This window comes from Pyxicephalus adspersus, chromosome 2, assembly GCF_032062135.1.
Source record: "Pyxicephalus adspersus chromosome 2, UCB_Pads_2.0, whole genome shotgun sequence".
In the NCBI taxonomy this organism is placed as follows: domain Eukaryota; kingdom Metazoa; phylum Chordata; class Amphibia; order Anura; family Pyxicephalidae; genus Pyxicephalus; species Pyxicephalus adspersus.
The window spans coordinates 84,662,806-84,679,706 of record NC_092859.1 but is presented as its reverse complement, the minus strand read 5'-3'; the positions used below and the strand labels follow the sequence as shown (position 1 = coordinate 84,679,706).

At 36.0% G+C, this 16,901-nt stretch overlaps 1 protein-coding gene across 4 annotated transcripts in view; it reads right to left on the bottom strand.

Annotated features, from left to right (window-relative positions):
• Window positions 1-776: 776 nt before the first annotated feature.
• Window positions 777-16,901, bottom strand: part of SRGAP1 (SLIT-ROBO Rho GTPase activating protein 1) — an 86,183-nt gene continuing 70,058 nt past the window's right edge. For 2 of the 4 annotated variants that reach the window (XM_072401288.1, XM_072401286.1), the window contains exons 16-22: window positions 15,972-16,077; window positions 14,996-15,220; window positions 14,063-14,142; window positions 8,007-8,187; window positions 7,738-7,872; window positions 6,206-6,551; window positions 777-4,306 (exon numbers count right to left, since the gene is read on the bottom strand). In XM_072401288.1, the coding sequence (XP_072257389.1) occupies window positions 3,926-4,306; window positions 6,206-6,551; window positions 7,738-7,872; window positions 8,007-8,187; window positions 14,063-14,142; window positions 14,996-15,220; window positions 15,972-16,077 (1,454 nt within the window). In that variant the 3' untranslated portion in view covers window positions 777-3,925. Of the gene's footprint in view, window positions 4,310-6,205; window positions 6,552-7,737; window positions 7,873-8,006; window positions 8,188-14,062; window positions 14,143-14,995; window positions 15,221-15,971; window positions 16,078-16,901 lie in introns of all 4 variants that reach the window. The other 2 variants (XM_072401287.1, XM_072401284.1) reach the window with 1 other exon arrangement.

Below are 16,901 nucleotides of genomic sequence, written 5' to 3'. Positions count from 1 at the left end.
TCTGCCATTCCCAGCAGCTCTGCCACCTGACAGCACACCAGCTCTTACACTACTCAGCAGCTCGGCCTCCTGTCAGGACATTAGCAGAGTAGTGTAAGCTGTACATCTACCATGCTGCGGCAAACTTTTATTCCTATGTTACCGGGCCCTGCTGTCAGAAAGGTTGGGGACCACTGCTTTAGAATTACTGTTACATAGCTATCCTGGAGGGACAAAAGCTCTCATTTTGGGCTCTTAATTGTAGGGGATATCTAGGGGGGCTTGGGCCTTTACCAAGCCAAAAAGTGTGGTAGATAACTTAACCACTTTGCCAATTAACATCATCCTGTCAGTGGGACAGTAAATGTTTTTTTCTCCCTAAATGCAGTTCCTTCCTATAAGACGATATAAAAAAAAAACCTCACAGCTGGTGCTGGGCTATATTATGTCTGACTCTATGAACAGCTGACGCAGGCTTTGTTCCAACATGAGTCACACGCATTTATACAGTGAACGTTATGTCTTTTTATGGATTATGCTTTTAGTGTGCAACTTTATCTCCTATAACCCCCGCACATGCCATGATTTCACATTCATTCTGTATTCTGACAGTCAGTTCCATATCACACCTACACATCCACTCACGCCCAGATGTATGACCTTAATATCAAGAGGAAGCCTTAACTCTCCTGCTGCCACCCAGAGAAACTACATATAGATGGCCGCTATATATAATCTGCAATCAATGTGCACATATATTCTTATAGTATAATTGTAAAGAAGTTGACACAATATCATAACCTGCAAATATAATTGCTTTATTAAATGAAACTAAAATGGTTAATTAAAGGAGAATGCCATTCAAAATTTTAAACTTTTATTTTGATGGAACGCTCCCACACCTAAAGATGACTTCTCTGGGATCGGGAACTATTGACATTGTTAATTTCAAGGGGACACCTAGACTTTCCAGCTTTTCCTGTTCCCCTGTGGTTAGATGTTTTTCTGATCTTCAACCATTTAGCTCTGCACTGCTGGAAACAATGTCAGACCTCCTTCCTTCATGCTAGTTTGGTATCTATTATTTTGCATTGAAAATAATAGATTTCATAACATAACACATTGTTTTTAACAAAGCAGCAGAGTCATCTTCTGAAATTTTAAGTTCTGATCCTAAGTAAGTCATCTTTGGTCCAGGATAATCTACAAAAAAACAAGTTTTCTTATTTAAACAACATTTCACAATCTTCTTTAGAGCACATAGCAATAAGAGATAAATATGCCCCAATTTCACAATACAAGATGGATGTTAAAAAAAAAATTGGAAAACAAAAATCAGACAATGACTGACAGGACAGTATTCTTTAATTTAAAGAAAAACTATGGAGGAACAAACCTGGATAGATGTTGAAGCCTGTACATGGCACATGCCAAGGTGTATAGTACTGTACATAAAAGTGCATAATCACAACAGAATAAAATGAAATTCACACATTTATTTTTCAGTATATTTGACCTTTTTTTGAAAATGGGTCTGGCTGCTATGGAAATGTAGTTAAGTGGAGTAAAAAGTTGAAGGTCCTCTAAAAGTTTAAAGGCACTTTCACATGTACATACTACAGATGTACACCGACACAATTTAAATAACAGTCAACAAAAAAATAAATGCTAGCTGTAATAAACAGACAATATGAACAGCTGGTTGTGCAGGAGATATGCAGATCGTGGGGAAAAACTCCGTAAAAGGCAGCGGCTAAATACTGGCCTATTATTCACAACCACCTACAGTACTGGAAATATACCTAGAACCATCAAACTACACATGTAACTGGCAGTACTCAGATGCACTGCTCCTAATATATTCTTGTACTACACTAAATCTATTAAGTGTTAAACAGTCTATAACAAATATACACATTTCCAACCATTTCGACATGTATTTAACTCAAGATGGCACACTGACCAAAAGAAAAACAGTACCAGGCTAATCCTGTGTTTGAACAACAGTAGTAAGTTCCAGTTTGTTCCTGTGAGTTGCTAGTGTCATCTCTAATCATATGAGAGCACAATTGTGTCCAGAACAGCCAGATCTTGGCCTCAGCTTTACCTACAGGCTGAAGTGAAGACGGCACTTGTACACAGTCAAGGCCCTTTGCATACTGGACACATAGCGCCAGTGGGTCTATTTCTTGGTTACAGTAGTGTACTAGTACAGAAATGGTAATGCTCTGCATTAAAAAGACATTCCAAGGTGTTTTTGTTACCTTCCTCCACCCTTATATAATGGAAGCACTGTTCACATCCTAAAATAATTCTCCTAGGTCTAGTTCTAAAGAAGCCTCTTTCAGAAGACTGAAAGTAACTGGAACAGTTTATATATAGTATGTTAGTGTAATCCCAGAAGAATAACCAGCAAGGTTGCTGCCTCTACTACAATTATCTGGGCCAAAGTATTCCGATTTAGAAAACTGAAAAACACTAAAATAGTAATCGAATAGTGGATTAACATGAAACTGAAAAAAAAAACCAAAACAACAACCTCAAGTGATGAGGTTACTAACTTTGAATATACAAGTCATTATATATACAACTAAATGATGAAGAAAAAACAAAACAAAAAAACATAAGAAATATGATAGTACCTGCAATTGTTGACATTATACACCTAAGCTACACTACAATGTTACCTAGATTGTGCAGTTTGTACATTTGAATAGAAAAGTAATCTCTGCTACTATGTCTTCTTGTGTAATTCAAGAAAAACCTACCCACAAAATATTAGTAGATTAACAGGCAGATAATAATAAAAAAAAAAATAATTGCATCGCTATAGGATGCAAGTAAACTTTTATATAAATGTATTACATCTGGGATACCCAACCACCATCTCTAATGGAACGGATATTAATACTGTGCTAATTTTATATATATATATATATATATATATATATATATATATATCCAAATATATCTGCTGTGGTTATTGCTCAGCATTCAGCTAGTCAGTGAAGTGGTTAATGACTTCCAACTTTGGCAAGTGGCTAACTGGATCATGTGTGCAGGAGGGGTTACCCTCCTTAGGCACCTTCTGTATTTACAATATCTTAGTGTTATTTCACAACTCTGAGTGCACTATTGCACATCCTAACTCCCTCACAAGCATTAAAAAAACACAATAGGGGAAAAAAACACTGCTGTTTCTATATTTTAACAACTCCACTACAGCTGCCAGTCACCCTCTAGCTTAATGGCACCTGCAGACCTAATGCTAATGTTTTCCAATGAGCAAACCAGACAAGCACAGAAGTGTTTCTGTACATCAGTAGGTTGTTCATCTCATCTGCATGTGCAAAATGTTTCTTCTGTATATATCCATCTCTATATATAGAGATTATTCCACATATACCTAGAATAAGAACCACATGCAGTGCATACTGTACACATTAACAGGTTAGTCTCCCTGTTATAAGAAAGATATAAAGCCACAAAAACATCAACAGTGGTTATATGACTCTATCCAGAGGCGTATTTGTTTGGGATCCACCACAGGATGAACCAGTCAGTAAGGCTGCAAAGGAATGTTATTTAATAGCTCTATCAGATTACTGCTATCTGGTGTTCTAAGATGCTCTACAAATCAAATAGGCATTTGTGTTTTCTAAATTCAAGACACACTGCATAAAAAAAACAAAACAAAAAACCCACACTCTATGCACATCAGATGGAAATTTTCATTTATAAGTGGGAAGCAATTTGTGATTTGTTGCAAGCTATACAATTTGTGCAGCATGAATTCTTCAAGTAAGATCTATGTGTTTCTACTGTTGTAAACACATAATATTGTCCAGTTAAAAAGAAAAAAAAAAGTCATAGAATAGTCACAGGTGTCATCTTTCTGTAAAAGCATGGCATCTCCAGTTATTACCTAAATCTTGACAGGGTAACATCACATTGTACACGACTTATCTGCTGCCCCTTGTGACGATTGCGATGCTTGTCCTAATACAGGATTAGTTTTTGGTAAGACAGCAGGTTTTGGTCTTAGAGCTGGTGGCTTTAATTGGACTCCCATTCTCGGAGTCACCATGGGTTTAAATGTACTCATCGTTTCACTAGATGTACTAGTACTGCGCCGGATCAGCGGCTCTGTGTTTTTCATCATGACATTATGGTGAGGACTGATTGATTCTGTTGACGTTGAAGAGGTGGGGGAGTTTTTCATCTGTTCCAGCGTATCTAGCACTACATCTGGGGCATGTTTGGCAGTACTCTGTCGCTCAAGTTCCCGCAGCTCATTCAGGGCAGTGTTCATGGTCTCCTCTATATCCTGCTTGGGAAGCAAAGACAACAACGTTAGCACAGTCTGTAGGGCTTGTAATACACCACCCAAAAATATACATTTGCCGCCAATGTGTATTCTTATTCCGGTCAGATTGAATGATGAAAGCAGTTCTTTGACAAGTGACAAAGAGGTGAGAGAACACATCAAGATCAGTAATAATATACAAATATGGCATTTTTTAGGCATAGAAATACAGTGGCAAACCATTTAAAAGCATGACCTACACTGTATGACATAGAGCAGTTTTTCTTAAATCTCACTGCACATCTTGTGTGGCCTGCACATCATTATTTTTTAGGTAGTTCTGTTTACACCCAAGCAGAATGAGGCACACAATGTAGAACACAGTATATACATCTGAGCAGTATAGAATATGTAATTATGTATGCATGATTATGATGTATAGCACAGTAATACAGTTAAGCAGAGTGCATTAAAAAAAAATCTAAAGCCCCCAACAGGTATTAAAAGTCTTCACTATTGAACAGGGTACAGCAGTAATGTGGATATCATTAATACAAATTAGCAAATAAATTTACACTGTACAACACAAAGCATATATTGTACCTGCAAAGTGGAGTGCACACAAGAAATAATTATTGTATTGTGATTAGATGGTGTGAAGGGACTAGGGGCTTCATTTTAATTAATTAAATTTATTAAACAGGTTAATGTACTGTGAAGTAGAAGTAAACATTACCAAGGGAAAGCTATATACACACGTCCAATGGTTCTCGCCCGATAATCGTATCGGGGCGGATATCGGACGAGAATCTGGCATGTGTACAGCGTCTGTCGTCCATCACCCGAACGACCGTACTGGCGGATCCACGGACGATGAACGATCGTAATGCAAGGGATGAGGGAGAGTGCACAGCAGGGTGCTGCTTCGTCATTTTCCCCCTCTCCATAAAGCTGAACGGTGCTGTATGTACAACACACGTTCATGGATTTTTCAGTCTTTTGTCATTGGAAATGATCGTGAAAGATCCTTTCCAACGACAATTGCAGGTGTGTATGCGGCTTAAGTAGTTTACATGTAAACTTTGTGCTGTACAATATATATTTGTATATAAAGCTGTGTAGATGGAAAGAGAAGCACACAATGTAATGGGTAATGTAATGTGAATACAAGGCGTGAAGTGACTGTGTGGGTAAAGATTTAAAGGACAATAGCAGGGCATATTAAAAAGGGTTAATGCAAAGTGATGTGTAAGAAAGCTATAACAGGTCATTTACAGCAGCGGGAGGTGGATAAGGAGGGTCAATGCATAGTAATGGTACTGCTACTAGGACTGGTTTGTAACATATTCCTCAGTTCACATCATCCGTCAAGTGAAGTTTCTCCACAGCCAATGCATTTCAAATAGTGATCTCAGTTGGTCCTTAATAAAGCTGTCCATACACTGGTCAATGGGTGCACAACCAGGTAAATGATCAATATCTCCATGATATCATTTATCTTGTTACCCCCATGCACCCATCAATCATCATATCTGACATTCTAATGTTGTTGAGTAGGGAGCTATTAATCAGCAGCCAATAGTTGTGCTTCCTTGCTGTTTATGATACCAAGTGTGAGAGCTGCATCAGTACAGTAAATGACAGAGGGTTCCGATAAATTACATTAGGACTGGAGTGCCCTTAATCTAACAACTGGCATTCCTAAACAATGTTCAACTGATAATGCCCCGTTTGTTTTTTTTTGTTTTTGTTTTATAGGATCATGAAACACTCGTGGAAATTATTTTAAGCTGTACCATAAGCTTTTACCAGGCTGCAGTATTTTTAACCTTCTGATAAAATACTGCACTGTTACCCCCTTAGCACCTCAGATTCAGGTTTCCGATTCTGAGCTTCACAACTTTATTTTCCTTTACATACCTGAGCAATACTCTCTGGGTCAAGAGGCTTGTGGTCATTAAAGTTGGTGTACTGTCCAGATGATGTAGATCTTCGTATTGGAGGGCTATCGATCTTTTTTAGGGAATCGTGTCTGCTGATATTGGTCAGACTTCCATGACCCGGTTTCCGTCTGCGCTCTGGGCTGTCAGTATTAAGGTTGCGATTCTGTAGCAGCACACGTGGGCTACAATGACTTGAAATATGAGTTGATCCAATTTCCACTGAACTGTTGTTGAGGGACTGTGGGGGGTGAACTGGACAGTGGCTATCACTAGCCCGACCTGAACGTCGAGAGGGAGGAGGTGGATCAGCTCTTCGTCTTTGCCTGTAACAGCAATACAGAAAAAAAAAAAACATGGTTTTTAAAAAATTCCTGTTACAGGAGCTTTTCCCCCTCAAATATTATGTTCCTAAAGAAAACTTGCCATCATTATTCAGAAGGCAGAAGACAATATATAGTCCTTTACCTATCAATAATTCTTTTATTAGGAGCGCAGTATTACTTAATAGTTGGGGAACAGAAGTTTCACAAAGAATAGAACCATCAGAAAGCTGAGCATAAAAAGAATGTTACCCACAAACATGAACAGAAAAGAATGATCATATCCTAACAATTCCCGTCCAGGCTCTGAGCGGTCATCTGTGGAGAAAGGGTGACGGCGAATTCATGAAGATTGTGGTGTAAATTAATAATAAAAATACAGCCAGGATGACAGGAAAGGGTAGCCTAGTGGTGCAGGAGGTACAATTTTCCGATCCAAGTTTGCTGAATAACTCCCCTAATGGTAATCCTGAGTGTGTATCACTTAAAACTTAAAAAAAAAAAAAAACACCTGGGGACACCTCCTCTGACATCAGTGCAGGCGAGAGGATCGGCGGGAAATTCAAATAATTTTGTTTTGGATTCAATACAAAAAAGCTGTATTGAGTCCAATACAAAGAAATCTTTAAAAGAAATCTTTATATATATATATATATATATATATATATATATATATATATATATATATAAAATATACACACACATGTACTACTGTACAGTTATGTTTCACTATTTTTTTTTTTTTTTAACAGATTTTGTGTTTTTTTTTTTAATTTTTAAGATTATGATGAAATTTATTAAATATTGGACACATTTTGGTGAGTTATACCTATGAATTATATCCTACAATGTAAAATAAATTTAAATAAATAAATATGGACAGAATTAGAATGCTAGAGGGGTTAATTTAGAACACAATCATAGAGAAATTCTAGAGTAAACATTTGCAGTTTTAGCTACTAAACTGAAACAAACAATAAAATTCCCTCTCCACTTTCTTTAAAGCTGTTTTTAGGGTTTCAAACAGACAACGTTCTCGGCTGATGAACCCCACTGATTGCTTCTGCTACATTTTCTGTGTTTTGTTAAAGAGAGATACAAGTAACTATTTTTCAAATTGATTTGATAATGCAGGCACATGAATGAATAGCTGACTTTTCTGAACTTCTTGTGGTGTGCTCTCTCTCACCTTCCTGAATAGAAGTCAGGATGTCTTTCAGTAGGTGAATTGATGTCCTTGGATGATAATTTGTCTTCAGTTACTGGCCCACTGCTAGCTTCGCTATCTGCCTTCTGGCTTAAAGAATCCGAAAACGTATCATCCCTAAACACGAGGATAAATTCAACATAAGATTAGTTTGATAAAGATCTTAGTGACACAATTCATTTTACTGTACTGTAATAATACTGTATAATATAATAATAATTTTCAGATGTCAGAGGTCTTTTAGGACTTACATATCCTGTACTACAATGTACTGGTGGGGTACCAGGCCATCAATTCCATTGTGTCTTCCTTCCCACCAGTCTTCAGAGGCACGGTGATACAAAAGTAGTGATGCACCCTTTTTAAATGACAGTTCTCGTGCAGATCTTCCAGTGTAATCAAATTTGGCTATGGCTTCAATTGGCTCACACTCTGCAAATGAATTCACAAGAAAGTTTTGTATAAATATATGGTAATCTGACATTTTTGTGAACCTAAGAAAAAAAATACAAAAGATCTGTAAGGCAAATCCTTAAAAAAATGTTCAGTTTTGGGTAGATAGGAAGATAAAAGCAATATGATCATATCCATTTCACATATGAAAAAGTGCCTTGATGATCTTGCCAGAGATATAGAGAACAAGCCAACTTCCTGTAGTGAGCCAACAACACTGTGCCTCTGCTGTATGAGCCCTGATATGACCCCCTCTATGATATGGAGAAAAGGAGAGGGAGAAGTGTTCTGTAGTTTCAACACACTTTCTATACCAGGGCAGTATTTTTGGTCTTGGGTTTAGAAAGAAAACTTGTCACAAACCAGGGCAATTCAGCTGAGCTTATGATAAAAAATGTGTAAGCACCAGGTCATTCAGAGAGAGCTGGGGTGAGGGCGGTTTATTTTATCAAACTAATGGCAGCATGACTAAAAAAAATCAGGATATGTCCAATGTCAGCCTGTTGTACAACACAATAACATTGGTAAAAGGTGTCAAGAAAGCTAGAAACAAATCTGGCACATTTGAAGCAGACTGAATATCAGAACTAATGTGAACAGTTCCCTAGCCCCAGGGTACAGCTCTGTGTTCAGTCTGGTTATTAGATCGAGTCAGTTCTCCAGTGTATACCCTTCAATAAAAAGAAAACTTTTTAGTAACTGTGCAGATAAATAAGACCATTGCCAGAGCTGCACATTTCTGTAAATCTAAAACACCTTCATTGTACAGCAATCTTATATACAAAAATCACCTTTAAAAGAATTTAACTTTTTAATTTTAAATATTTATAAACTGTTCATTTATTTCATTAATTGAATACAAAACCAAAGAATTATTACTCGATTTATTAATCAAAGTGCCAAACGGACATATTTATAATAAACTAAACTGAGAACAAGGAGGCTCTGGTCAAGGGAAACACAAACAAAAATGACTTCACCTAGAGCTACCTGTACCAGCGGTCCACATCATCCCTTTACAGCTAGGTTTTGGTGGAGATTGTTCTTCCTTATTAAGACATGGCCCCACATCATTCATAATACCAGCTAAGGTATGCTCCATGACCATTTCAGCTTGTATATTCCTCACTAGCCAGATGGGTACCCTCAGGAGAAAAATAAAAACACTAAGATAAAAGGTTCCTCCACCCTACCTATGGAAAGTTGTGCAGGAATCAATCACAATCCTTTATTTTGTGGAGGTTGGTAACTTACCACCCTTAACCTATATATAAACTAGGATGGGGGGGGTCCTTTGGAATGTAAAAGTAGTAATAGAAATAGCACCTCTCCTTTACCATTTTTTGTGTGGTATTGATAATCTATAATGGTCATCTGGGTTTTTTATTGTGATTAAAATAGGAAGCAAAAACAGACTCACAGCACTAGTAAATGAATCATCGGGTTCTAGGCGATTTCTTTTAGTCCAATACGATCACTGAGGCCAAATTAAGAATTTTGAAGTGTGAATATTTACTTCAATTATCAATTCATGTGAAAAGTAAATGCATGTTCACTTATCTGTATGTTTTGTAGTAATGTAGTAATTACAGTGGACAGGAATTTACTTTTCACAATATTTGAAACATTTTTTTTTAAAGATTCCCAACTCCAGTAAATTAGCTCACCGGTTCACTTGATGAGCCTTATTAAAGCTTTGTGGTTATAAGAAAAGAACATAAAAAGCACAGAATGTCCAACTGTATGAGATGACCAAATTACAGTAACACTGCAGGAACTGGGCTTTAGAAATCTTTCAGAATCCTAAAGCTGCATGGTGATGATTTTTCATGCCCTGGTTTCTAATGAGTATATTGGAATCTTATTTAGAAAACAGTAGAGATCAGGTATAATTCTCTTTGCTTGTAGTAGTAGTATGGATGACCCAGTGTAAAGAATTGGAGAAATAATTTGACTCTCTACAGGCAGGCTCTGTGTAGATTGAATAAAATATATATAGTTAGCTGTGTCACAAAAACTAGTTAGGGAATAAGGTGATGTGTACTGCTTGCCAGACAGATAACAATGGTTCCTAACACATCAATTTCCAAAAAGACAATATAATACACAACTGCATATTCTTACCACATTACACAAAGTTGATACTTTTCCAGCTTATATTCAATATTGCTTAAAGGAACCTCATCCAAGCTGAATTTTACAAATTGAGTTTTAATTTAGCGTTCAATAAATGTACTTTAACTGCTCTGTTCAGCTAAACTGACATTTATTAGATCTGCATATCCAAGCACAAAGCACCACTTAGAAACACTTTCATGTTGCACTTTCCTTTTTATGAGTGGGTAGAGAGGTTGAGAAATTAAAGGTATAACAAACAGCGCTGCTTTGTTTACAGACTAAACACCATTGTCCTTTGTAACAGTGAACACATTCTGAGACCAGCAGACTTCAAAAGAACTGCAACCATGTTCCAGCAAACGCTTGTCCAGATGGTATCCTGTCAATCTCCTGTCTCCAATTTATGTGTAACCGTCTGTACAGGGCGATTATAAGATTGATATAGCTATTGCAATATATAGCCTATGACCACTCCATTGGGCCTTGTAAATGTCTCAGTACCAGTCTTTAAATGTCACCCCAATCCAATTACCTATGTGTGAAATTCTGACAACCATGAGGTTGTGCACTGGTATTTAATTGGTTGCGGTAGTAATACAACATCCCAATGAACAGAAAGAATACACACGCAAGTCACACTGTACACCCGAAGCTTAAGGAATTTGTACTAAAACATGAATAATGGGTCACCTATACCACTCTACTTTGCTTGTCTGTCCATCTATTTACATGTATGCCTCAAAACTGCAGGCAGAGCCAACATTTTTTTAAATTGAATAATTAGTGACACAAACCACCTTGTTGTAATAATTAGAAAACAAACATCCAAAGTCCAAGTCTAAACCATGGTTCCAGCAAGTTATGTACTACAACTTACAGAGAAAACTGAACTTGTCAAATCAGTTCCTTTTGTGCTAGGATCTAATAAGCCACCATCCATACTATATACTTATATAGGATTCATTTGCATTTGCTTTGAAGGAAAAAAGGAAAGCCCAATGCAACTTTAAATTGTAGTGCCAATGTAACTTAACAATACCCAGAAAACACCAGAGTAAATCCATAAATTATGTTCTATATAAACTGTCAAGCTTTTGTCCATAGCAACCAGTCAAATTCTTACTGGAATTTTTGCTCATGGAACAAAATGCAAACAGACATCTGCTATGAGAAACATCCTATTTTGTAATTTATAACATATAGAAAAGATTTTTGAACGTGACCCTGTCAGGAAGGCAACGAACTGCAGTCACTGGATAGAGCTAGTTAAATGTTATATATTTTATTTCAGAATATCAAGTAGATGAAGCCACAACAAATTAAATTAAAAGCTGCATGTCAATATGTAATACTAAGATTAGATCTGTTTATCCATTTTAATTGTAAAGAGTAAATAAATCTCAGCAAATACCATTTGATTGGGAGATGTACGGTGCTACCAATCAATAATGTTATTTTCCGACATGCTTGTGAAGCAGAATAAGCCCAATCAATAGTAACAAACACACAATTTGCTGACCTATGAAATCTGCAGCAAAAAACAAAATTCAAGGCAGTTTAGTGTGCTCATAAATTATTTCTTTAAAGCCACAATCTGTGTTGGGTGTAATCTACTTTTGCATCAAGGCACACATGTGGGGTTTTCCATTAATAAACCTGGCTGAACATACTGAATATTGTAACCAATTACATCAACCAATGAAAATAAACTAGATCATTTTTCAAATACATTATGTTTGTGATGACAAAAATCCTTTTCTGTGCACAGAAGCATAGGCTGTAATGTAGCACACTATTGTTAGTATGTTTTATATCGCCTACCTGCAAACATGACAGAGTTAAATATATTTAAGTACATTACCCACAATAAAAGCCAGAATGAAATGTATAAATCACAATCTATAAATAGAAAAGAAGTGCATTTAAATAAATTGTGCTAAAATAAGAATTATTTCCAGACTTTTATTTCTGAACAATACATTTATGTCACTGTTCTTATATTCTGAACAAACTCACTGACTATCCTGAACACATACATGCTCAAGGTTATCATATTTTGGAGTTTGTGTGCAGGGCCTTCTTTGCCCAATCCCAGACAAATAGAGAACTCCCTGTAAAAGTATGTAAACACATGAATGCACAGATGGTGTAGGCAATCCCTGCATATGATCTGCAAATCCCTGTGCGTGTGCATGTATGCAGATCAGCACTGCGATGATTAGATATCTATTTGTCCACAGTTCATTATAAAGCGGTAATTATTTTAAAACACATTTGTGTACATTTAATACCAAAGATTCCTTTTTCTACACTTAAGGTTTTTTATTTTTGTATTTAAATCATCCTGCTAGAGTGGACCTATTATTGAAGTGTATGCACGTCTTCTTTACATAATGGAAAAAAAAGCTTTTTATTTTTTAAATTACTTTTTACATTTTTTTTTAATTTCCAACTTCTCCAGATTTTACAGCCAGGACAGTAAAGACTAAATAGGAAACCTGCTGCCTCCTGGAATACTTATGTCAAAAAGCCCAGAAGCATACATTTATATATTTTCAAACTATTTCATTTAATTTATAAACTCAGATAAATGTATTAACATAATAGGGATAAAACAATTCACCTAAAAAGGCACTGGACCAACAGTATGGGAACAGTAAAAAAAAAAAAAAAAGATATTTACCATAGAAACAAATAAGTTTGAGATGTATCTAAACTCAAAAAACAAAATATAATATACTGCATGTATGACGGAGCAGAGTTGTCAGCAGAGGGCTATAAACTTCATTGAGACATTTCAAAACAATTCTGATAAACAGTGTAGCCGATTGTAGAAACAGATTGTTGGGTGGCTTTGGATCATGGCAAAATGTGCTGATGGTTTTCAGGTCATAGGCCCTTAATATGGGACATCAAGCAACTGATGCTTCAGTTTCTCTGAAGAAATGCCCTGAAGAAGAGTGGTGCCTGTTTACCTGAAACACAATGGCTATATTTACTAATCACCTAATTTACCGTATTACAACGATCTAACGTCTTTCAACAATGCATTTTTGTTTGTAAAAACTGATCGTCTGCTACACATCTCTTCCATAATTTTCAGAAATCCAGCAGCTTAGGACCACAAATGGGTCCCCACCTCCATGCACTACAAACAGGGCCACCCCTATACAGAGAAACTGGGGTGGACAGTTCAGTATTCCCTATCCCTGAATTTAGAGGATAAACTTATCTGTTCATTATATTTCTGGCAAAAGCAACAGGTTTTTGCAGGTATTAAACACAAATATAGGCCGTACATGAAGCCTCTCTTGTATGGCAGTTCTGTCATGCCATGATTTAGTAAGGAAGTACTACCATAGGTCTTGATGGCTTAATCAATCTTTAGAACAGCATGTTCAAGATAAAACATGGTCACTGCTTTCTGGTTTATCCAAGGCTCTGCCATTTGTGTGGTTCTATTGTTTAAAATGTTACTATATATGTAAACTTCCACATATATAATTTCTGTCCTCTCCAGACATGCATGCTTGTTTCTATATATGTGAAGTTCCACTGCATTTTTTATTATCTAGTTATCACCTCTTATTGCAAGCAGTACACTCAGGCAATTTAACAATCTCAAACCACAGATATATTTTTTTTCCATTTTCTGTTAGTGAGAAAATGTGAGACACTTAAATTAATGGCAGTTTAAAATTATATTTAGGTTGAGGCAATAATACAAAAACCATACCATCTTCACTCGTGTGGGTTTCTGTGCCGCCATCATGATCCACTTCATCTAATGTGCCATGTTCACTGTATGGGCTGTCACTAGTAAAGCAAGAAGACAAAAAAATACAACTATTATGCTAGATGAAGAGCTAAATGCAAATTACTAAATTCTAAAGTCAGCGTAAACTTAAAGAAAGCAGTTTGTAATATTGTAATAATTCTTATGATGCCATACATCAAGTTATTCCCTATTTTAACATTTTGTTTTATTTTAACATTTGTTCTTTTTTAGAACGGTCTTGTACTCTTCTCTTCCTCTGCAAATGAATAACATTAAGGCAGGAAACTCTATAGCTTAACCCCTTTTCAACCTGTCAGTTTAGCTCAGTTTATTTTACATACAACAAAAACCAGGCCCATCTGAATTACCCAGAGGACTTCATAAATCAAAACAAGTATTGTAAATAACTGTATATAAAATAACGATGTTGGAAAAGTAGAAATTGATCAAGCATAAAAATGATCACGTGCCGTATGTGATCAGAAAATTTTGCTAGAACAGATCATAATGACCATTTGTTCTAGATGAACAGAGAGATTTACAAACAGTGAGGAAACAGGCAGACTGAAAAAAAAAGTGAAGGCCAATTTTGGTGGCTTAAAACTTACTTTATTTTAGAAAAGGTGAAGATATTCTACTATAAACAAATCACTACACCATAATTACCAGGACATGTATCCAGAGGAAGAATGCAATGTGCATCAATTATTAGTTTGCGTAGGAATAATGTAATTGGTCTGTGAAGTAACAAACTTGAAAGGTGAAAGACTGCAAGCTGAATGCATATGTAGTTCCAGCTTTATAATTACAGGTCTTACAACTGCTTAGTAATAACAAAAATCATGTTCTACTCAATCAACATGCTAAAAAATAACAGATTTCTCGACCTACCAGTAGTCATCTCCAGCCATGCATTTCTCATAAACTGGACCCTCCAGTTCTTTAGCATCTGGGAAAATACTCTCATGATGAATGATGATAGTTTTAATGATTTCATTCACATGGGCCTGACAGGACACCTGGTCTTGTACGTCGGGAACAGGCATTAATGTGGGGCCAAAACAAATGGCCAGGTTATATGGATCCATCATATTCTCATCACTATACTGAGAGAGGCTGCATGGGGAAAGAAAAAAAAACTATTTAAGAGACTGTTTCATTTTCAAGGTAGCTCTGATTGGCTGCAAATGAGAATAAGAAGAATGGTTACAATTATAAATGTGAACATAGGAGGATAAAAGGTATTTTAATACATTTATTTTAGTTAGAAGGGGAGGACCACTCTTCTTCCATAGTAAAGACTGGGAAACCAGTCTCATGCATGCTGATTTCCTCTGGCATGGTGCTAGACTGAATGGAATTTGATTTCAGAGGTATTAAGGGCTCGGCGCAAGTACAGGTAAGGGTCATGGTTTTTGTTTTGTTAAAAGATAGTTCTGCTTTAAATTAACTCCAAAGTCAAGTTAAAAGCATTATCATTCTTCTCCGATGTAGCCTTTTACAGATGCACTTTGTTTTCCACAACTTAGTTATGCTCAGTGAAAGCAGAATTTTAGACTGCTTTGTAATGTCACTTCACATTAACAATTAGACCAGCAGTGCTTAACTTTTTTTTTAGTGTTACATCAATGCAATGCTTTTAGGATTCTGGAACTTTAAGTTAAAACTTCCTATGTGATTAAAAACAGAAGTCGAGATGAATAGCATACTACTAAGAGAACTCCACTTTTATTAAAAAAATAAACAAATTTAGCAATATACACAATGCACATTAATTATTAACCAAAATATTGGTTCAGCACATTTGTATCCTATAGAATGGTGATAAATCGAGAAGGTTTTTGTCAGGGCATTGAATGCTACTTACTGGTTGAGGAATGCAAAGAGGTATCTCATGACAATGAGCACAGTCCTGGGTAATGTCAATAGTATTTTTCTGATGTGAATGGCTCTCTCACAGAGATTCTCCACGCCTGTAAAACGAAAAAAATATATATTAAAATATATAATTTGATTTCTTGATTTGTACTGGATGTACAGTATATAGATATGCAGTTTATTAAAATACACTCGTATCTTTAAGGCTGTGACATTTGAATTTGAAAATCAAAATCAGTTTGACAGTGGGTACTTTAATTTAAACATCCCTATTTTATTACCAGTTCAATTAATTAAGAAATCAGACCTTCGTAACGGATGTGTACAGATCTTCTCTTTTTTTTTGGCCATATACAGTACTTAAAAAGGAACTAAACTCTGGAAGATATGCCAAGACAAGCCAGTACTAGGATAAACACTAGTCATCAAAATTGCCTGTGGTTTCCCTGCAACTGATTTCTCCTTGTTATGGACTTAAAAATGGCAAAAAGCAGTCAGTGGCAGCAGTGCGTTATATGTCACACTGCAGATTTATGGCTTTGAGACTACGTACAGAAATGCCTAGGCACATTCACATATCAGAAAGTGGAATATTATTTTTCAGGACAGCAGTAGGTTTTCAGAGTACTGTTTAAACGCATTTACCATTTCTAGATGTTCCTAAACGGCAGGATAACTTTACCTTTTAAGTTTAATTTTATAGTAAAGTAGTGGTGACTACAAGTGGCCATTTTACCACATATTAGGCAGCTAAAAAAAAAAAAACATTCAACTGTTTTTTTTATGATAATTGGTACTTGAACAAAAAATTGTAATTCAGTTAGGGCTTACATGTCTTCTAAGAGAATTTTTTTAAACCTAAAAAAACTACAATACAAATGAAGCATGTCACTATTCATGGAATATTATGCTTGACTTA